Here is a 24056-nt window from a genome sequence, read left to right as displayed (position 1 = left end):
GGCTTAATCAAGATTTGGGAACCACCGATGTGGTTATGTGCTGAAAGACTTCAGACATGTTTCCTTCGCATCTTCCATCATTATCTATTTTTTTAATCCACGCTAAATCTTCTGTTAAATTGAGTGAGCAGATGTAATGCCATAAAGGGGACGCATTTATTCAAAGCAGTGTGTTTGTTTTACAGCTGCCCTTGTGGGAACTTAACTCCATAAAGGATAAAGGTTGCAGTTGCGGTTATCATTCAATTTCAGCTTATCGATCTAAATTGAATTAAATCTAAAAGCTGCAATATGCAATCTTTGCTCATAAATGCTGTATTTTGTGGTACTTTGGTACTACTACTCACTTTGGTAGAAAGCTAAAATAAAGAAAACAAATAGACTTCGAGCTGTCCTCAACTAAAGAAGTTCTTAGTGGACTAATACTCAGTTTCTCCACAACGAATCAAGCTTAAGCACCACTTTAAATCTTGTATTTACCAGAGATGTGCTCATACCAGTTTCTTGGAAATAAGTTATTTAGCATCAAAAAATGCATCAAAAAATGACTAATCGACTAAATAAATCTTAGTTGATTAAGACCAAAACGATTGATTAGTCATGTAATGATTAGGAGGGGGGAGCCCTACTTTTTCTATATTATGAACACTGCACAGTAATTTATAATATTATGGGACAGGATTTTTAAAAATGGAAAGTTATCATGACACTGTGGCATTGCGCATTACAAGTTTTTTGGCCGATGATCTTGCATTTTTATTTGCGGAGGCCTCTGCATCGATCAGTGTCGCAGTCCCATTGAAATAAATGATGGGGTCGAAGCTGGAGCACCCATCTCCTGTAGTGTTACTGCCTTGCTCATTGAGAGCTGGACAGCACTTCTCGTCTGATGTGAATTAGCACCAACAACACTTGCAGAGATATTTTTCTCCCTCTCCATCTGGGCCACCCATACGAAAACTGCAGTCGCTCTCTGCACTTGAAGGTGCTTTAAACGGCTGATGGTAGATGGAACATGTCGGGTAGCCAAGTTTATACAAAGTAATAATCGGCCAAGAGACTTTCCACTGTGACTGTGAGACATCAGCAGCAGCAATTCCTAGACTGAGTGTCCTCCCTTGAAGCATTGTGTAGAAGAAATATTTAAAAAAGCTTATGACCTGAACTTCAATCATATAGGGGTTCAGGTGCTGAAGAAGTCGGTGCATTTGAGTACAACTGTTTCTCAGTGAAAAAATGCTAATGTTTAGTGCTCTTGTATATTTTTCTGTTATTCTAAAAAAAATGTATACCTCTTATTAATTTTTTTATATTATTTATTTATCTGAACTATCACTGTCATTGTGCTGCTGCAAAGCCCCCAAGTTGAGCAGTTGGGTGGCATGATGGAAAAAACTAAATATTTCAGCAATAAACACACTTTTATAAATAGACACACAGATGATGTAACTAATTTTTTGCTATTTAATATATGCAATATTCTTGTCTCAAAATCTCTCTCATTTTGAGTAAACTGCCCTGTGTAGTTTTATACTGTGTAGTTTGGATTTCCATACATAGATGGATGGTTGATAGATAGATGGATGGATGGATGGATAGATTAGGGAGACATGCATATCATAGGAAATATCTTCAGAAGTGCATTATATTTCCTGCGGTTTTGTTCACATTTGCCTCATCACTGACTGGAAAAATAGGTCTGGGTGCATTTGAGGCAGCATCTGCAGAGCGCCAGATATTCCATACTCCATCTGACGGCTGTCTGTGGCTGTTAGTTTTCGAAAGCCTCCAGACTCAGCTTCCAGCTTTGAGAGACAGCACTCCTTGAAGCTGATGAAAATTGGCAGCCGCCGTGGAGAGCTCCCTGCTAATGGTGGCTGCAGTGGCGTCTGTGTGGCGAAGACTGAGCGACGGCGACCGAGCAGCTCATGCGAAATAACAAGACCGAAATAAACTAATGCATGTACATTAATGAAGCAAAGCACAATACATCCAGGATTCAAAGTCTGATGTGTTTTTCTTAGCCAGAAATACTTCAAATGAAATGGAGACCTTCAAATTAAAAGCCTGATTTGAGTCGATCTGCAACAAGCATTTTGCATATTACCATAAGCGCTAAAAGCTGAAAAGAGCTGCTGAAAATGGATCCGTTATAATCCAGTATTTCTGTCATGATATGCTTTTCAAACTGTTTTAAAACCTAATTCGCTACCAGAGATTTCTATAACAGTCTGGCCACATCAAAATGACATTTCCGGTATCAGTTGGCAGGAACAAAAATGGCTCAACAACTTCCAGACACACACACACACACACACACACACACACACACACACACACACACACACACACACACATTTTGACTTTCTGGCTGCTCATCCGTGTGCACGGAAACATTTTGTTTTTTAAATGTATCCTGAATTTTGTTGTTTTTAAATCCAAACCAGAAACTATTTTTCCGACTATAAACATTTGGAGAGTAGTGTTTTTCTTTCCCCCTCCTCTCTCTCTTAAGATGTGTATCATTTGGCACAAACTATTATGTGATTTATTCCATCCTCACTTTCTTGATTATGTAGCTGGATCTGCTATTTGTGGTAATTATCACGTTGTGGATACTTCTCAGTCTTTCCAGCGCCTCTCCTGTTCATGCTGTCACCTTCTCTAAACTAAAGACGGATTATAATTTGATATTGACTCTCCCTCCTCCTTCTCCTTTTCCATCATTCATAAATATTTCCAGCGCTGGTCTCCTTCTGTATAGGAAAGTGACCATATGTCTGCTTGCAGCAACATGAGCCGCTGCGGTTGCGGGAATTCGATTTGCTCAAACAAATATATACGAGGTTTTTGCTTCTGTGTGCTGCGTGTCTAAGAAAGTTGAGCTGAGGTCATAAAAACCTCTGAAAACACTTTGATGCTGTGTTTGTATGTATGTTCTTGATTTCTGTGCAAGTACAAGCTTCAGAGTGAGCGCATTTTCGTAAGACGATGTCACTGAATATTTTCGATCCATCACTTGGTTGAATTAAGGGTTTAGATAGAAGTTTGAGTAAAGGTTAAATTAGTGGACGAAGCCTCTTCTCCTCAGTCGCAGTGGGATTGAAACATTATTCCCTTTTTGTTTTACCTGCTTTTACCGCTGCACAGAGAGGAAGCATTGTTTTTTTTATAAGTGGTCACCACGTCTTCAGGTGACCAAGTCGGAGGGGAGACAAGGGTTGAAAAAGCCTTCCGTCATTTCAAGTAAAACCTGGCTGTCAAAACCACAAGAATAAGACCCGAGTTATAAACTGAAATTTTCCTTTGAGTTGGTGGGCCGTTAACAAAGGCAAAGTTCCCTAAACCCACAAGAAAGCAAGAGAGCCGTTAGGTCACCAAACAGCTCACTAGTTAAAAGGTTAAACGTGTGAATTCAAACGTGTCTGCAAAATACTGAATATCAAAGTTGGCAGCTAACGCTTTACCAATAGAGGGAAGCACCAATTTGATGAAATAAAGATGTCCAATAAACTACAATAAAGATATTTCTTTGTCTTGTTGGCATGAGTTCATCCGGTTCCCGACATGTTTTATGTCTTTGCTCTCCCATGTCTCCTGTCTCCCAATGTTCTTCACTCACTAATGAAGCAGAAATGTCTTAAAATATCGCATGTGTTTCTCCAGTCGTCTCTGCCCTTTATAGCTGTGGTGGTTTGTTCAATTCTTCTGTCCACCCGATGGCCTTTTAATCATTTCCATTGCAGAAAATAATCTGATCTGCCAGCAAGTGGTTCCTTTTGTTTCAAAAGAGAAGATGGATTTAAAAAGAAAACTGACAAATACGGGAGAGAGCCAACCAGCCAGTCTGACTTTAGACAATATAAAAAAAAAAAAACATCTGTTGTGTGTCTGGGAGGACATTGGATGGCACTATTGTGCTCAAAATTTAGGGTGCATATATATAAAAGATATAAAGCTTTTGGTCCAAAATCTAACAGAAGAAAAGTTGAACATTAAATGTAATCTCTACATAAAGAAAGATTATTACTTATCTTATGAATCACAGTTTGCTTTTGTGTTTCACAATACACTTCTGAAACCCCATAATAATCCCCAGCTTTGCTTGTTGTTTTTGCAGAGGTGGGACCTCCTACAAACCTGGTCACCAGCGACGTGACTGACTCCAGCTTCGCAGCGTCCTGGACGGCGGCGCCGGGCAACGTAAAGATGTACCGGGTTCGATGGAACTCACTGTTCTCGGAGGAGACTGGAGATAAAACGGTGCCGGGACATGTGACCAACACCGTGCTGGACGGTCTGACTCCGGAGACGCTCTACCAAGTTTCCGTTGTCGCCGCCTACGATCATAAAGACAGCAGGCCACTCACTGGACAGGAAACCACCGACGGTAAGACTACAGACACTCTGTGATCACTGACTGTGCTCTGGAGACACATTCTCGCTCCCAACTCGTCACATATGGTCGCTTAGGGTGCACTCACACTTGGCCCAGTTGCCTTGAACCGTGCTGGTGTACGATTGTCCCCGCTTCCCCCCGCTGGCCTGCACTCACACTGCAATAAAACAATCAGGGCCAGAGCACGTTTACGTCATTACATCGCGGGAGTTGACGACTACAATTCCCTTTCATATGTAAAGTAAGAACCACACCCTGGCACTTTTAGCGATCCCACTGATGCGTACCGTGCCCGAGTCCAACCCCACCTTTTTCAAGCGGGCCGGGGCACGGATTAGCGTACTGTGTGAGAAATCACACAAGTTAAACAAACCGGACTTTGGGTTCAAGCATGCTTGGGTAGGGTTCAACTGGGCCAAGTGTGAGTGCGCCCTTAATGTCCCATTTTGAACGCCCCGGGTACCCCTTTGGTGTCATTTTTCAACGTGCAGGATAAGGTTTGATTTAGTGGTTTAGTAGTCAGCGGTTAGGTCATTAACCCAATTCTTCAACCCCCAAGAGGGAAGTATAGGACGTTTTTGCGTGTGTGCAACAAGAATATGAGCTGAAATTAGATTCAACACTTCCTTTTGTAACGAGAACAAAACTGATTTCAGAGCGTGCATAATCGTACAGTTGGCATTCTCCATAAGTTTTCTGCTTTCTAGTCTATAGAAATAAGCCAAATTTGAATTAAGATATTCATTTTAGATCATTTTCAAACTGTAATTGTGAGTGAAACACCAACATGGTGACAGTTCTGTTGTGTGAGATGAAAATTGGTTCAACGTGTGTGTCCTATGAGTGACGCACTGTGAGCTGCATACTTTGCATCAGAGACCAAGCAAGCTCTTAAAAATGTCAACACATCCCTTAATATATACGCACGCAGGCAAAATCCAACAGTCCAAATCCACACAAACAGGCCACCCGAAACAAAGAAACATGTAGAGAAACTAACACATGTTCAGTATATATATTGTTCCTCATGCATTCTCCCAGCAGCACTATTTCATCTCTGGCTTCACAGATTTGTTCAAATCCATCAACACATCGAAAAGTTGGATGCCATGTTTTTTTCCGCCAATAAAAATCAAGTAGTCTGAAAAACTTTCCTTGGGATCATTAAATATACATATTATTCCCTTGCACATTCTTTTCTAATCACTTGCAGAATCATCGGAATAAGTTAATTTCATTTTATAGGGCTTTTGGTTGTTTCAGGGGGGAAAAGGAAAATGTGGTTAGCATTTCCTCCCTAATTGATCACTTCTGGGCGAAAGCCTAATTCATAACCAATTAGTTTTGGCATGAAGCTGATGGTATTACTCAACATTTATGCCTGCAGTTATGAATACATAAAGATCACTGAAGGAATATAAAAGGGAAACCACACTTGGCCAGAAAATACAGAGGGAAAGATTACTTTTAGAGTTTAAAAGAAAAATAACTAAATGTTTATAGCAGTAAGTAGACCCCAAAAGAAAACGTGTATAAAATAGTCGAGCACACAGAACATAAAAATTGACAAAGTGAGTCTGTTAAAGCTATAGAATGTAGTTTCTGTTGCCCCCATGAGGAATTCTAAGTAATGACAACAGAACTGTGTGCCACATGATACAAGCCTTCCGTGTTTGTGCACCCCCCCTCGGAGAAGTCATGAAATTCTATGGGCAGCCATAGAAATTTTAAATCAGTTACACTTAAGTATAAATATGTTTGAAAAAGCATTGAAATATTTTCCAAATCCTGTTTCTGCCCTGCCAAAATATACTGGCAGTATCTGACGATAACAATATTATTATTATATTAATATAGATTTTAGGCTGAATCTTGAATATGTGAATCCGGTTTATAAAAATAAATTTTTGTTTTCAGTCTCCGCTGCTGGTAAAAAGTTGACTGTGTCGGACGAGACCGAACGAACCATGAAAGTCACATGGATGCCGGCTCCGGGCAAGGTGACCCACTACCGGCTGAAGCACATTCCCATTGGTGGAGGGAAAGAAGTGGCCCTCAAGATCCCCGGGACGACCACTTCCACCGTCATGAAGCGGCTGCAGCCCACAACCACTTACAACATCATCGTTCACCCCATCTACAAGCGCGGGGAAGGAAAAGCAAGGCAAGGAGTAGGAACGACACGTACGTTGGTCCATAATTCAACCCTCTGACAGACAGTACACTGCAGAAACATGTCCATCTAAACCAAGACGTTTAAGCCTGAGTTCATTAAAACATCATTGGTAGAATGAATTTAAAATCAATGTGAAGCTTAGGTGATTTCAGCTTTTTTATGGAGTCATAATGTCTCCTGTGATTGGCCAGCCAAACTGAATGTTCATTTTTTATTTAAAAATGAAACGTTTAAGTGTTTTCTTTGGCTTTTGTGCTCTGCCACTATTTGTCCTACTCACAGAGAGTCAGACAACTAATTAATGTATTTGTTTGGGTCTCTGCGTCCAGTAATTTAGCTGGGCAACGCTAATCTCGCTGCTCAACGAATCATCTATGACTTTATCTGACTGTCGGTTAAGTTAAGTGTTTAAATTCCCCGAAAATCAAGGACTTCTACCTCCTGGCTTCCTGGACGTTCTCCTATTAAATGTCAGTATTGGGGAAACAAACGGAGAAAACTAGCTTGTTTGACAATTTTGTCACTTGTTTCTAGAGAAATGTTAACACAAGTCATGCTTCCTTGGAAACAAACAGGATTCTGTCATCCAAGTTGCAGATTTCTTTCCCATTGTTCCTCCAAAAATAACAGTTGATGATTGACTTCAAGTTTAAAACGATTTGTTAAGATGAATATTTTTCACACTACAGGTGCTTCTGCGCTGTCAAGAAGCAGCATCTTTCCACCAGAAAACTAAAATCACAGTTAATAAACACGTGCTCAATCACACGCTATCATTACTAACACACAGCATGACACTGGGCTTTTTAACCAATGACACCGGGTTCAAGGTATTGTATTATGGACTAATGACAAACTGGCTTGAATGTGGACGTGTGGCTGATCTTCAAAAACCTTTGCCAATAGTAGGAGTTGGTGTTGACTTTTTATTCTGCACAAGTTTGTCCTGAAGTTCTGGCCGGGTTCTTCTATTTCAGTGTCGCCCTTCAAGGCTCCCAGGAACCTCCAGACCTCAGAGCCCACCAAGACCAGTTTCAGGGTCACCTGGGATCCAGCACCCGGACAAGTTAAGGGCTACAAAGTGACCTTTCACCCTCATGGCAATGATATTGACCTGGGGGAACTCCTGGTTGGTCCCTACGACAACACAGTTGTTCTAGAGGAACTTAGGTAAGCTTTCCTAACTATTAGATATTTAAATATTCTGAGGAATGTTATGCCTAGATTAGAGAGTTCACCATAAAGGGAAACAATAGATATTAAAGCTGCAAGCAGCGATGGATGCGCCACATTTAATTAAAAATGGCTGACTTCCTGTTGGTTCTGGGATATACCTCCAAGAGGCTTTTTTGCACGTCTTGAGATGTTACATATGCCTACCAATTATTATTCATCTGCGTCAAATTTAAAGTTGGGGGCTTTAAGTTTCGGTAAAAGTTAAGGACAGTCATTTGAAAGACGAGGGGCTACTTTTTCACATTGTGGAGATCTCATTTTGGGATTGGGAAAGACTGATGTTAGTTTATGCCATTTCCTTTCTCCCTCAGGGCACAAACAAAGTATTCTGTTGCCGTGTTTGGCATGTTTGAGGGAGGGGAGAGTTTGCCTCTGGCAGGAGAGGAGAATACGACCCTCATGGACGCTCCGGAGCCGCCTCCTGTCGTTCCCTCTGGTAAAAACTCCACCACGCTACAACTCAAACACCATTAGCAGCCCTAAAGAGCAGGCCTGCAGACCAGACGCTCTCCGATCCAAGTCATTTCAGAACAGGAGTGGTCCGACTTCGAAGTGCTGCCCAAATTAGTGCCAGAACGTTGAACTTTTGAACAATTGAATTGGTTGTCGAAGGGAATTAATATCTTTGTCTCTTTGGAATCGCGGGCTGAAACTCGTCGCAGATGATTGCGATTAGCACAAATTATTTTGAGCTGCTTGGCTCGCGTTTCCTCACCTACCTCATATCTCATTTGGTGATCTGGAGCATAATGATCCCGTTAAACAGACATGTGCAGAAGTGTTGACACTAACGTTTGTAAGTTGCCCAATTGGACATGTTCCTTGACCGACTCACGTGCACGATGTGCGGACCTTTAACGGTGTCTCCATAATCATATAACTTCGTTAGCTACAGGATGAGTTACTATTGAACTCAGTGGCCCAAATGTTTTAATGCAAAAGTAGATGTTTCCCATTTTTATGTTGTCCGAAGTGCGGAAGAAGGCTCTGTTTGCAATTACAGACTTTTTTTTATGATCCCCAGCGTTAGCTGCCGCCAGCATGTATGCAGTTAGGAAAATGTTATGCTTCTCATGAGAGCCAGAGGAGGTGCTGACCCTGGGCAGAAATTCCGTCTGTAATGGCGAGCAGACACAGTGACCGGCAGCCCACCGAGCGGGGAACAGGCCAGGATGTTCCACCGAGGTTCCACTCAAGGATCCTCGTATATTAAACTGATGTTCTCACTTGGCACGCTGCTTAGTGGAGGTCTTAATCCAGACTTTCTGACAGGTCCATATGGTCTGGCAGAGCCGCTTCGATGCGTCCTTCACACGCTGCAAAAACATTTTTTACAGATCATTAAATGCTTTGTCCCTTTTTCAAATGTTCTTTAAAAAATGTGTGAAAAACCTGACAGTGGAGTGAGAAAGTTTTACTCGTGTCCAGCAACATTTTGTCAAATCACTCGACATTTTCTGGAATTTTGAAGTTATTTTTAACAATTTAACCACCATTGGAAATGTTAAAATTCAACATTGTGTTAGCTTGTTTAGCATCACTTTTTATATTTAAATGGTTTAAAGGATGGCTTGTTTTACGTCATTGGATGTATAGAGGTTTCCGTAAAGGCGACTTCCATTTGATTTAACAGTTTTCTGCAAAATGAAATCATCAACAAACAAGACAATAATACAAACCACAAAGGGGAACTATAGTAGTGGCTACTGAATTTGTATTGTGAGGGTTGAGACACAAGGGATGCCTTTAGACAAGATCATAAAATCTGCTCCCAACACAAGATCCACTTACAGTAGTAGCTTTTTCAAGCATTCAACCGAGTCCTGTGGATTTTTATGAGCTCAGGCGCTTTCATCCATGTACTCTCAAAGGAAATTTCGTTTCCTTTATCAACTCAAGAATAAAACTGAGCTCGCTCAAAATGTCACGGACACCTCCTCTTGCACAAGTCTAAGATTTATTAAGTTGAGACGGTTAGATGATAGATAATCCACAAAATGTATTCATATACGTCTGCTCGTACGCTAAATTTGGAACGTTTTCACCGCTCAAACAGTCATTTTACCTCGCAGAACACGGGAGTTGCTGCTCTACTGCTGCTTCCATCGGTTAGTTTGGTGAATCTATAGTTTGGTGAATCTAAACTAACACTTTAAAACACCAAACTTTCACTTTAAGGCAGCCACTGTTCTCAACGCAAAAACAACCAAAGTCAGCATTTATGCAGCAACGCCAGTTGATTTGTGTCCCACAGTAAGACTGGATAAGGATATTTTACTTACTCAGAGACACTGGATCCAGCAGTCGACTGCAGCGCACTGGATGCCTCTTAAAGCTGTCTCTGTTTATGACATCTGTTTTTATTAATGAATGTCAGAGGATATTGTTTACCGGTGGTATAACTCAAACAGACTGCGGCCAAGCATCCGACTCAGTTCCTCTTAGCATCTGTTTCTGCGGCCTGCTGAAAAAGAACAGAAAAAATGTAATCGATTGTCTTCTAACCTGTCTACAATTGCACACACAGGGGCCCAGGTTTTAAGCGCCTGGCATCCGCCAGGCGTGTCATTGTAAAAACATAAAAAGAGGGAAGAGCGGCCATTTTTCACCCCTACAGGTGCCTGGAGCAGGAATGTGCAGTAACTTTGTGGAACAGGAGGCCTCGTATATCACTGGAAGATAATGGAAGAGAGAGAGCGAAAAAAAGTCCCAGAAGAAACAGCAGTTAATCCAGAAATGACAGCTGTTGCACAATGTGTTGCCTATGTGAATTATTTGTGTTATGTAATGCTGTGTAAAACATCCTGCTGTATAAACATCTTGTGATTGTGTGAGACTTTTTGCGATGCACTTTTCTCTCTCTTCTCTGATGTATCCCACAAACCTTCTTCTTAACTTCTTTTTCCCACTTTCACCACACACATTCATTTCTAACGGTTTGTATAAAAGTGAGCGAGTGCCCGTGGTGCGTGTCCGCGGGGTGTACCAGGTGTCTCGCTCACTTGCCGTCTCTCTCCGCAGACACTCAGTGTAAGACCTCAGCAAAGGCCGACCTTGTGCTGCTGGTCGACGGCTCTTGGAGCATCGGCCGCATCAACTTCAAAACCATCCGCAACTTCATCGCTCGCATGGTCAGCGTGTTCGACATCAGCCCCGACAGAGTCCAGATTGGTAATATTTTTACTGCTATCACCACAACTGCTCTCTCTGCTGTAATTACTACCTATACTACTACTTTCAATACTGTCCGATAGCTACTACTACCTTTATTGTACTTTAACTAACAATTCAGCTCAATTGATAAAACAACTGCTACTATTTTTAATACTACCATTATCTACTTTGTCTCTGGCTCTATATGACTAATACTTAGAAAGGTGGAAACCTTACCAAATGTTTATACTGCAATGTAAAAATGCATTACAAATTAGAGTCCAGCAGTTAACATTTTAACCAAGCCAAAGTCTTAAACATACTTAAAGTATTCAGTATCAAACGTTGATCTTATTCCAAAGGCTGTTAGAATATTGCTGCATTTGTATCTTAGTATATGAGGTAAAGTAGAGCAGCTTCAGCATAAAGTTAAAATACTGCTGTTGTTGAGTTGTTTAAAATTTGGTGATTTATCATATTTTATGAGTTTGTCACTGGTGCTCTTGATCTATACACTTATACTAATTGCAGTTGTTTTTGGTAAACCTGTTAAGTTGGCAGTTTGTAAGTTTTCTTGTGTCCTTGGTGTTTTCTGCAGGTCTGGCTCAGTACAGTGGAGACCCAAAGACCGAGTGGCACCTGAACGCCCACCCGACCAAGGAGTCCCTGCTGGAAGCCATCGCCAACCTGCCATACAAAGGAGGCAACACCATGACAGGTAATTTAACAACAATTTGTCCAATCCACAGTAGGTTAACACTGATGAAGGCCCCAATTTGGAATCAATTTACTTTCCTTATTTGGGTCCATTAGCTGTAGAAAACTGATATTTCTCTAAAAATGTAACGATAAAGTAGATTTTCTTTGTGAGAGTTTAAAGTAATACTCAACCAGAAACTTTCCAAATATTCACAGAAACTTCAAAAAACACCTGTATACCAAAAAAATGGTTCTTTGTAACTATTGGACTATTGGGTTGGCAATAATGTAATGAATGGACATTATGTTTAATGTTAAAAGCCGAGATTCACAGTGACTGACAATAGAATTGTTTTGTTAAATTGTTTGTTTCTGTCACACAGGGATGGCTCTGAAATACATCCTCGACAACAACTTCAAAGAAAATGTGGGGTTGCGTCCCGACTCCCGCAAAATTGGTATCCTGATCACTGACGGAAAGTCGCAGGACGAAATCGTCTTCAGCTCGGAGAAGCTGAGAGACAGCGACATTGAGCTCTACGCAATCGGTACATGATTTTTGTCAGTTTGAATAACATGAAACTAACAGAAATGAGGTGATATTGACATAGCTTGAATTTCTTCACTGCTTATTTCTTGTTTGTCACATGAACTAACAGTTGGTTTTCCATGATCGAGCCCCATAGGCTACATTTTCCAAAACAAGCAACCGTGAACTGTAATTAGTTCATTCAAATCTAATCAGTCAAGTTCCAAGTCTCTGGAAGTTAATTTTCAAAGCAAACTGAAATGAACTGACACCAGCGTTGTAGTCAAGACCAACTAAACCGAGACAAAGTCCTTACGTGGACCAGAGTGTATCGAGACAGAAACAAGACCAAGACTTTGAGGGGTTGAGACAGAGACAAGACCAAGATCACGGCAGGGCGAGACCGAGTCAAGAACAAGACCAGACCAAACAACTTAAACATACAGTATATACACAACTTGCTAATGTGTATAGCTAATATTAGCTAAATCACTTTGGATGAGGGGTGAAGAGATTTCTGAAGAGTTTTGGTACAGAGGCAGATTGATAACGTTAGCTAGCTAGCTTTGTTAGCATCACTTACACCTAGCTTACCTTTCTTTATGCTTCCTTACTTAGCGCAGATACAAATTTCAGGTGGTCCCAGCTGTGTCGGTTAGTGTTACATTGCAGAAAATCCGAGACGAGACCGAGACCTTCTAAAAGTGGTCTGAGACCGCTCTTGAGACCAAGACCGGTCTTGAGTACTACAACACTGACTGACACCATTGGCTGTTTGAAAATAAGCAAATGAACATTTTTCTCTCAGGTGTGAAGAACGCAGACGAGAACGAATTGAGGTCCATCGCCTCCGACCCCGACGAAATTCACATGTACAACGTCGGCGACTTCAAGTTCCTGGTGGACATCGTTGATGAACTCACCATCAACCTGTGTAACAGCGTCAAGGGCCCAGGTAGGAAAAGAGTCATGTCATCATCAGAACTCGTATGAAACCCAGTTCAGACCTAAGATTCGCGACAAGACGAAACCGTTTCAGAACGTCGCGGGGAAAAGTGTTCTGAACAGGCCCGTCTCAGCTCGACTCAAACGAGTTGATGGTGTCGCTGCGACTCAGCTGGTCGAGTCTCCAGAGGCTGGTTTTAGAACGTAAGAGACGTCAACTGTTTCTACAGCCAATAGAGAAGTCAGCTGGTCGAGTCAGCTACGAACTATATAAATAAAATAATCCATAAGCCATTTTATTTTATGTTACGAACAGCTGGCCGAAATAGCAGAGTTTTAGACGGCCCAACTTTTCGTGTACTGCCCGAAAGCACGGTAACGTTATATGGTGGAGGGAGGTAGAGAGAGCCTGAAGAGAGAGAGCGCCCAGTGGCATTAGAACAAAGCTGGGAATCAGAGAAATAAAAACGTGTTTTCGCTGATTCATCACTAGAAATGTAACTGGAGCAAGCATCTCAATATCACGAATGTTATCCACATTCATATTTAGACAAAATTAATGATATATCCAGCTACAAAAAGCCTAAAAGTCGGAAGTTAGGACGAAAGTACAAAGGCGTTGCTATGGAGATGATACACCGTCTTGTCTCGTCTCATTGGTGTGAACTGGCAGGTTTCGGAACGCTGCAGACCGGCTCTTTTCAAAAAGTTGCAAGTTTCAACTCGTCTCGTCTAGAATCTTTGGTCTGAACTGGGCTTTAGAATGAAAGGTTTTCAAACAGGCCCGTTTAAAACGGGAACTGCACCAGTTACTCAGTGGAGCTCAGAGCCACTGCTGCTTGCAGCTGTAATTCCAGCTTCTTCTTTGAATTCGGCCGAGTCAGATTTACACTTCTCAGTAGTTACTTGAAGTGGAGGTCAGGTGAAACCTTTGTAGCTTCAGATAATTATACTACAAAGCCACAGCGTTTAAGACTGACAACCATACATTTTTAAAAGTTTTACTGTCGGCTTTCATTTGGATTTGCAAGTGCTTGAGGGCGTGAAAGTTGTTCTGCTTAAGAAGGTCGACATAAACCTTAAGTCCAAGTAAAGACATAAATATCAGCATAATTACACTTCCTTGGTACCGCTGCTTTCACCCTGTTTGAATGATGAAACTAATGACTGCTGGCAAGGAGAAAGTACAAATTATTAGCAGTCATTGCCATCCCCAGTTGAGAACAAAGTGTTCTTTTATTTGCAAAGGAATTCTACTCTTCGAAAATAGAAAAACAGAAGATCCGATCCAAAAAATGCAGATCGATAAATTTGACTCAATTCTGCCTGACAACCTCGATTATTTCACGCAATCGAAAGATGTCGCAACACAGATCCAAGCATCTGATGGAAACTTTCACGTTGGAACTGTTTTTATTCCGTAAATCAGTTTTAGGAGGAAACGGGAAAATGATTTACAGCGCAGCTGGAGAAATACATTTTTTAAAGTGAGGAGAGCTGAAATATACAGCGGGCCACCGGCTTCAGTGTCAGAGCAACGAGGGCAGGCGGGGTTCACGGTGGGAAATACTTTTACTTGTCGGATCATATTTGTGTTCATTCCTTTTCAGGAGGGGAACTGGAGGCGCCCACAGACCTGGTGACCTCAGAGGTGACCCACCGCTCGTTCCGTGCCACCTGGACGGCACCCGGCAGCCCCGTCGACAATTATCGCGTCACTTACGTGATGGTGGCTGGAGGACCCACTCAGGAGGTGTGTTAAAGCTTCTCACTTCTCCTGGTACTCCCTCCATCGCTCTCTGTTAACCCGATTTTCCACTAGCGCTGTGCTGCGTTCCTGGCTACGCCGCAGTTTAGTTCCATCCCCAGCCACGCGCCATACCACACCGGGAGCGTCTCAGAAGCGGAGCGTCTTGCCTGCCAGACTCGCAGATTTTTTTTTGTCTCTACAAGTAATTTACAGAACAATCCCGTGTTTATTAAGCCGCTATCTACCGTCCACTCCTGTAATTAAACTCCATGCCTTCTCTTTTCTGGCGTTGTCCTGATAAAAGGGATGTGTGTTGTCTATTATGTTTTTCCACCTCCAAGATGAATCTCTCATCCGTCCGTGGTGTTGTGGAGAAGACATATACGACATGTGTTGGTAAACTGACTGGATGCTCTAGCTGTTTCACTTCGTGCACTGCGCGTGCCGAGCGATGCGCTGCTTTACGCACTCTTTTGGAACGCGCCGCGGCTGGTGGATTATTAAAGGTGCTCTAAGCAATGTTGGGTGACGGCACTTCTTGTTGACGTTCAAAATATTGTCAAACAAAGCGGGGGCTAGCTCGCCCCTCCCTCCTCCTCATCCCGTCCCCTCCCCCTCCCTTCCGCGCACTAACCCCCCCAACCCCCACCTCCCAAATCCTTCTTGTCGGTTATTGGCTGTTTATGTATCGTGGTGCAGGTTGGTGCCATTTGTTTCTGTTACCGTTTGTGGAGCCTGAGCTGTCTACAGAGACCGTGTTTTTTTTTACAGTGTGTTCAGGGGACAGGCAGCTAGCAGATAGTGAGGAGATGTTTTTTTACAGTGTGTTCAGGGGACAGGCAGCTAGCAGATAGTGAGGAGATGTTTTTTACAGTGTGTTCAGGGGACAGGCAGCTAGCAGATAGTGAGGAGATGTTTTTTACAGTGTGTTCAGGGGACAGGCAGCTAGTGGATAGTGAGGAGCATTGACTTGAATGGCCGCAATTGATCTCGGGGGTTGCGGCGTGCCCGGAACGCAGTGCAGATGCAGTGCAGACGCCCCCCGTTTACTTTACATAGTAATAAAACCGCACTCATGATATTTCTTTGGTACATATCAAGGTGTTCACAGTAAGAGGAAAATCAATGGTGATTGTATTTGGGTGAACTTTGATCGAGAGAAACACAAGAAAAAAGAGTTATAATAATCAAATGGGGGGGAGGAGGGTTCTGTATGTGGTTCAAAATGTGAGTTCCCCCCGTCATATCCTAAAGCTGGTTCAGAACATAGACTGTATCTAAAGATGGACGACACGTCTCCACTTCCTCCCACTGTACAAAAGTATCCTGGATACGGGAGCTGACATCTTGTAATTTTGGAGCCAGAGTCTGCGCCGTAGTGAAGTGGAGCCGCGGTATCAAAGTCCCGCCCACACACCAACCCAACCAATCGCGAGTCAATCTCAGCTGTCAATCATGACGGTTCAGCCCTATTTTATTGCATCAAATATCTAATAAATACCAAACTTATTAGAAAACTGAAGACTTGAACAAACATAAGGTTCAGGTTGTCTCATTGGCACTACAGCTCGCACTAACCAATCTGGCAAACTTGCATAATTTAATGTAATGGACAATTCCACTTCCAAGCTGTAGGGGGACCGAAGTGGGAAAAGTTCTCTAGTGTTGCTTTAAGAAAAATTAATTGACGTGTACTTTTTTTAGTTTGGTCCATGTACCTGCCGTTAAAGGGGCGGGGTTTCTAACCAGTGCAGCCAACAGAGGGCGATCCAGATGTTTTGGCTTCACTTATAAATCCCGTCAACCGCAGGGTCAGCTATAAATAGCCGGTTCTATCATTGTTGTCTGGGATCAGTTGGGCCATTTTGTTCCAGATATAAAGACTCAGATAATTGGTCTATTTCACAGAGCTTAATTAGAGGAAGCCGCTCAGTGCGCTTCCTGGTTCAGAAACTTTATGTCTCCCATCTGTTGGTGCTGGACACGACCCTTAATATCAAACAGCATCTCGTTTGCTTTTTAATTCCCTTTGGCTCCCATTAGACCTGGCTTAAACCGGAACAGATAACTCTTTTGTTTGTGTGCCGCACCGGTCAGGTTAGATTTACTACTTTTCTGCCAAGTTGTAAGTAAGTTTAGATAATGACCGGTTGTCAGTTGCACATAAAGCAGACTAATTGATGCTTTAACCCTCCCCTGTTGTTTTATATTCTGGTATGTGTTGTTCTATGTGACAAACCTCACCAGACAGGTTCAAAAGCAACTTCTGGAAATGTTTTTGAAATACCCAGATCTGGCTTTTGTTCAAAGCCCTGTTTACTTGGCCCTCAGGGACTGAAATCTGGACCCCAGTTGCTTTGGTGAACCTGCATTTAGTTTACACTTAACCTCCTGTCAGTCGCGTCTTTAAAAACAGAGCACTGGGTCTTTTCCATCCTTTGTGCTTTTATTGGCCCGTGTCAGATGGAGCCTGTGTGATTATAATCGGGCTCGTCTGAAATCAAGCTCGAGTTTCCTCTGGATTCACTTAGTTTAACGTTACGGACCTCACACTGGGCTGAGACGCCTCACCTCTCTCTTCTCTCATCTGTTAATGTATGAACATACCAACATGAGATGTATGATATTTACTGCACACGCTGGGTATTTAGTGCAGCAGGTCTTATGTGCAGGGATTTACGGCCAGTGCAACAACAGAGGGAATTCCTAAATCACAAAGCAGCCAGAACCAAAAGGGTCAGGGTTGAGGCCATGGCTCGCTGCCAAAAGAGGAAAATTAGAAATGTGTACACTAAATAGAATCTGAGCATAAACCTAGAATCTCCTTAACAGTTGATTTGCAAGTTTAAGCCCAATAAAAATCACTAGTTTACGCCTCAGAGGTGGGGCAACGTCATAGTTTTGCAGGTCTTCAAGTCTTGACTATGAAGTCCCAAGTCACCTCCAAGTCCTAAACTTTGTTATAAGTCCTAAACTTTGTGTTTTTGAAGTCCTAAACACATCTACCATTCTGGTTCTTTAAATCTGGAATGTGGATTGATTTGATTTGATTGATTTACTCAGTAAAGTTATCCAGATAAGCTCAAGTCTAATCTTGCATCTTAGAGCAGGCTCCAGAACTTATGGTACAAAAAAAAATATTTTCTTATTGACTAAGTTTTGTCTGTAATTGAGTCCTTAAAGAAATACTTCACCCCCAAAATCATCATTTGTATATTTTTAAGTTAATTTCCTGCCTTGAATTTGTGAAGAGAACTTGTTTTTTTGGTTGCATGCCTCCACCAAGAATCCAAAAACAGAGAAAAGTCCAAGGACAAACAAAAACATCCTTTTACAAACTCTCACACAACTCGTGCAGTAGAATCCATGTCTCATTTATCCGGGCGTATGCTCAGTGCTTCCCAAACACATGCGTTTTACTAAAACCTATTTACAACACTTCCGCATAAACAGTTTCAAGCTTTTTTCTCAGACAAGTCAGGTTTTAGTGAAAACGCATGTGTTTAGGAAGTACTGAGCATATGACTGGATAAACGAGACTTGGATTATATTCTGCACGAGCTGTGTGAGAGTTTGTAAACGGATGTTTTGATATTCTTTTGCCATTCTTAAACTTCAATGCCTCAAGATTTCTTTCTGTTCCCAGTGGAGGCACGAGTCAAAAACAAAGTTTTATTCAAGTCCTTAAGTTAACAGTTTGGGAGGTATTGATATACAAACGGTCATTTTGGGAGTATACCTTTCATAAACATTTTTTTCTGAAAGTGAAAAACAAGAAGAATATTTCCACCTGTTCCCAACAGAAATCAACTTCTTTGTGAGTCTTTTTGTCTATCTCGATTCGGCAAAGATTAAAGCGAGCCGCTTTTCACGTAACTTGATTTGCATTGGAAACAGGTTCAACTTAATCAATCACAGACCTAAGTAACTTGACAAGGGCAACGTTTTTTCCCCCAGCAGCTCGAGAGGCTGCAGCCTCTTTGTGTTTGTTTGTCATTTCTCCTCTGGATTTGATTTTCCAGCAGAACATCACGGGAATGTGACCCTGTTTAGCAGCCAGGGTGGACGTCCCACTTGAGGACTTTCCCACCAGCACACATGAACGCAGCACCATAGTTTCGCGTTAACAGACTGTAATCATCTAATGGGGAAAATACGAGACCTGGACTCCCACCAATCACTGATTGACAGATCGGGATGAAGAGAGACCAAAGCTGCAATCTTCATCCAAATCTTTAACCTTTTCACATATCAAACTGACTTAATCAGATGACAAATTGCTTCACTGCAAGTCAAATTTAATTCCCAGTTTTCTGAAACAAAAAGGGCTCAATCCTCTTTGATGAGAGGATGTGTTTATATATGCCTGATTGGTGATTAGAAAATTTTATTCCCGACCTGCTGCACCTCGATAATCAGCTAAGAAGTCCTTTCAGACCGAAGTAACTCTGCTCTGTGAGGATAGATTAGATTAGTTGAATAAATGTATTCTAAAATGAGATTTTCTGCTTTTTGAAAAGAACAAAAACTTGGCAGCCTTATCTTCAGCTACTAACCTCCCAAAACACACAGTACTCATGTAAAATATATTGTAAGTTTTGGAAGTTGTTGAACTCCTAAAAGATATACAACATTTGAAGTTTTGGGATTGTCAGAATAAGAGTCAGAATACTTTATTGATCCCCTCAGGGAAATTGTTTGGTTGCAGTTGCTCACAGTCAGATTCAAGGTAAAATAAGAGTAAGAAAAGAGTGAGTCAATAAAGGGCATGAAGTGACATGTAGGGCTGTGCAATATGGAGAAAATCAAATATCACGATATTTTTGACCAAATACCTCGATATCGATACCGCAACGATATTATAGTGTTGAGTATTACACAAAATATTAACACAATGAGATTTCTGATAAATAATCATCAGTAATGTGGATATAATGACTAAGTGGGTAAAGGCAAATAATAGAACAGTTACAACAGTCTGGTAAGTTCAGAAAATTATCATCACTTTACTGTAATGCAGCCTTTAAAACCAGGAAAAGACAACACTTATGCCATATTATGATATTATGATACCCAAAATCTAAGACGATATCGATATAATATCGATTTATTGCCCAGCTCTAGTGACATACTTTCCATCTTCTCCTCCCTGTAGTTCTCTCTTTCTCTCTTAAACTATACCTTTCCAAAAAAAATATTGTCAGAGTGGAAAACTACTGGCCACGGTGTGATAATCTATTAGTGTTCAATATGTTTGTTTTATTAATGTATGCACCAATCACCAAGGCCAATTCCTTGTACGTGTTACTTACTTGGCATTAAACTCTTTTCTGATTTGGATTCTTTTATCCTTTCAGGTTCTGGTCGATGGGTCGGTGAACACTGTAGTGCTGGAAGGCCTGTCCCCTCTGACCGAGTACATCGTCAACGTTTTCTCCGTGGTCGGCGAGGAGAGCAGCGAGCCTCTGAAGGGCACCGAAACCACCTGTAAGTGTTTCCTTATCCTCCTTCCCCCCTTAACACCTAGTGCCTTATCTTGCACCTGGCGCAACGCAACGCAAAGCAACGCAAAGCAACGCAACGCAACGCAACGCAACGCAAAGCAACGCAAAGCAACGCAAAGCAATGCAAAGCAACGCCCGCTGCAAGTGTCTTTGCTAGTTTAAGACCGATGCAGTTGTCAGTTTCCCGTCCAGCGCCCGCGTCGTTTAAATAGCAAATGCACCTGCGCCCATCTGTGGCCCATGTGCGTGCTGGTCTTATAGGGAGGTGTGTTCAGGTGCATTCTGGGCGTACTGGTCTTACAGGAAGGTGTGTTCAGGTGCATTCTGGGCGTATTGCTATCCTGAGGTAGCGGGAAGCGATTTAGCCGGTGACCAACAAAAACATTAGTAGAATGTGCCTAGGCTCGTGCACAGCACACACGCACTTTGCTTGTTGCACACACACAGGGACACACAGCAGCACACAAACACAAATCCTCCATCATAACAGCAATGCTCCGAGGTCCAAACACGCCTGGCTTTTAAAGGGAATGGGAGATGATCTCTGATTGGTTTATTACATGTTACGCCCAAAACACACCTCTGATTAATGAAGACACTAAGTGCGACCCTTTAGAACCTTTTTTCCGCCGTCAAACCAGCAATAGTGGATTTGGACACGCCCTAAACGCACCTGCGCCAGACGCCTCACGCCGTGCGCTTATATCGTTAAAATAGGGCCCTAAATGTCTAAGGTCACTTCCTCTTTGCTTATTTGTCTCACGAGATACATGCTTGATTTCCGTGTCCGATGGCCTTTTCGCCACACACTGGTGGCCTGGTGGCCCTTTGGGGCGACAGGCGTGACTGAAGAGAAGCAATAAAAGGTGGATAGCGTCATCGCTCTTTTGTGGGAAAGCGTTTTTTTGATTCTTCTGTATGGTTTGTTACATAAACAACTTGATTTCTCTGCTCGTTATTCTGTTTCACACACATCAATGCAACACGTTTACTCGCTTTTATTTTCTTCCCGCAAATGTGCTCTCTGTTTACACAACGTATATATTTAGCATCTGATCAGAGGCGGAAAACTGCTTAACACAAACACAACGTCCCATGATGCAATGGTGTGAGCTGATGCTAAAACTGTGGTGGGAGTAGTGCGAATCACTGTGAGCCATAAAGACAACCAGTTTAAAAGATATCCATCAGGGCTGCGGTTTTTGTGTTTAAATCTTAAATAAACTAATATAATTTAACAGCGTGTTAAGTGCATGGCTCTAAGTGCTTTTATTTGCTCATTTGTCCTTTAATGTTCGCTTTATTTGTGCTGAAATGTGCGACTGATTTTTACCATGAGCCGCTTCACGCTGCCATAAAACAATAAGTGATCGTTCTGGTGTCTTCCACTTGGACGGCACCAGCCGCCGTTAGCTCACTCTGGCTTCATTTTTGAAACTAATGCTCGGTTAGGTCATAATGTCCCGCTGAAAGCAGTCTGGAGTCTGTCACTGTGACTCAAACATAAAGTCTGTAAAGGGTGCAAGCTGCGGTTTGGGTGGGGGTGTCCTCAAACAGTCAGGAGATACTGTTTGTGCTTAAAAGTGCGAAAAGTAAAATGGCGCTAGCTGCGTGAGCGGCAGCCTGTTGCAGCAGCTCTGAACCTTTTCGGTGAAGTTTAGTATATTTCTCATATTTATATTTCTTTTTTCGCGTTTTTTTCTTCTTCCAAACTATTCTTCAACGTTACATGTGCATATATGGATGTACCACTGTGGAGATTAGCTGTATTTCTTTTCTTTTCTTTTTGGACTTTTCAACTTTTTTCAGGAATTTCCCCAGTGTGAGATTAATAAAGTCTATCCTAATGTGCAAAACTACATTCTTAAAAAGCCCCCAAAATTACAAATTTTCTATGTTAAAACAAATATTTATGCGTGGTGAAGACGGAACAGTCTTTTTCAAAGTAAAAGTTTATTGAATATTTCAGTAGCCAATCAAGAAACCAGATTATTGGGAGGAATATGATTTTTCTTTTACACCAACCCTTATTTATTAAATTATTTTCTGTTCAAGCTCTATACTGAGGAAGCACATTATTTTTGTGTGCCTGAATTTTGAACATTATCCGTGCATCTGAGGAAACCAATTTATTTATTTTAGTTTTCGGGTTTTAGTCTTTACACTTTTGGATTAAATTATTTTGGATAGAAGGACGCGCCACTACAGCAGTTACGTTTCCTTTCAGTAATACTACCCCTGTACCCCTGTTTTTGTCTTGTGTTCTCACATTTCTTCAGCAGAAATCTCCTTCAGTTGACCTTCTTTTTTTTTAATCCCTGAACCACGTTAAGGAAACCAAGTTACAGGTTTACATGACATGGAAGAAATAAAAAACAAACCAAAAATGCCCTGCAAAAAATCCTTTAAAAACCAGAATTATTGACCGGACATGTGACACCAAATACTCTGCACATCAAAAACTTTATGATCTCTTTGGGACATTCTGGGATTTTTTTTAAATATGACCCTGATGTTGCTCGCCTGTATGTATCATTATCCTTTTTCTGTGCCAAAACCTCATCCAAATATTAAATCAGTCCAAAGAAATTCCAATTGTTGCTCTAAGTCTTCTTCAGATACTTCAAATTACATCAACGCATTTCATTTGCATTGTTCAAACAGCAAACATAGACAGAGTGTTATTTAAGGTCCCATTGATTGAGCGTTGAATGAACTCACGTTTTACAATATTGGACCTTTAAACTGAATGTCATCTGTGTCTCATTGAGCCATTCCTCGCTCTGACTGTGTCTTCTCAGTGCCGCTGCCAGCATGCAAGAACATGGAGGTTTTCGATGAGACCTCGAGTACCATGAAGGTGAGCTGGGACGAGGCGGACGGGGCCACGGGCTACATGCTGCTCTACAAATCCATCAACGCCACTGAGCCTCAGCTGGAGAACGAGGTAAAGTAACGCCACCTTCACATGCAACTTGAGAGGTTGTGTTTTCAACATGGGACAACTACACCCTAATGAATTCAATTCAATTTGATTTATCGTGTCAAATCATAACAGTTATCTCAGGACACTTTAAAGATAGCTTAGGTCTAGACCACGCTTTAGAATTTACAGAGACCCAACAATTCCCCCCGCCAACAGCAAGCATTTAGTGCGACAGCGGCGAGGGAAAACTACCTTTTACAACAGGAAGTTTTTCCTGCTGCTGTTGCACAATCTGTGTCACAGTCTGTCGCAACGTGGTCATACCGCAGCCTGTGAGTGATGGGAAACGGAGTCTTCATTGGAGATATCAGGAGTAAATGGTGGAAGGAAAACAGAGTGTAGAAACGGACAAACTAAATGAGAGAAACATTAAAGTCCCCACAATGTGAGCAAGCACACTACAACACACACACTTACCCACACACAAAGCCACACACACACACACACACACACACACACACACACACACACACACACACACACACACACACACACACACACACACACACACACACACATCTTAATTTGTGTGCTCAGCGTTTCCACAATGATTTTATAAGATCGGGCTTCTGCTCGCGCTGCCTTACTGCTTCCAGATGGCGATGAGCGCAGAACGAGAAGTGGACTTTCGCAGCGCGGCTCAGGCCAGGCCTGCAAAAAGCCGAGTCCTCCGACACGC

The 24056-nt window shown here is 42.0% G+C and overlaps 1 protein-coding gene across 7 annotated transcripts in view; it reads left to right on the top strand.

The window, feature by feature from the left end:
* Positions 1 to 24056, top strand: part of col12a1b (collagen, type XII, alpha 1b) — a 150291-nt gene that overhangs the window by 27970 nt on the left and 98265 nt on the right. For all 7 annotated transcript variants that reach the window (XM_028605437.1, XM_028605440.1, XM_028605436.1 and 4 more), the window contains 11 exons: positions 4121 to 4390; positions 6317 to 6583; positions 7553 to 7745; positions 8123 to 8247; positions 10833 to 10982; positions 11563 to 11682; positions 12047 to 12211; positions 13001 to 13147; positions 14748 to 14890; positions 20245 to 20374; positions 23193 to 23338. In XM_028605437.1, coding sequence (XP_028461238.1) covers positions 4121 to 4390; positions 6317 to 6583; positions 7553 to 7745; positions 8123 to 8247; positions 10833 to 10982; positions 11563 to 11682; positions 12047 to 12211; positions 13001 to 13147; positions 14748 to 14890; positions 20245 to 20374; positions 23193 to 23338 — 1856 coding nt within the window. The remainder of the gene's footprint in view (positions 1 to 4120; positions 4391 to 6316; positions 6584 to 7552; positions 7746 to 8122; positions 8248 to 10832; positions 10983 to 11562; positions 11683 to 12046; positions 12212 to 13000; positions 13148 to 14747; positions 14891 to 20244; positions 20375 to 23192; positions 23339 to 24056) is intronic.

The sequence above is a fragment of the Perca flavescens genome, chromosome 18 (genome assembly GCF_004354835.1).
Source record: "Perca flavescens isolate YP-PL-M2 chromosome 18, PFLA_1.0, whole genome shotgun sequence".
Lineage (NCBI taxonomy): Eukaryota > Metazoa > Chordata > Actinopteri > Perciformes > Percidae > Perca > Perca flavescens.
Note: the sequence above shows the minus strand (reverse complement) of the source record. Positions and strands in the feature narration are given on the sequence as shown.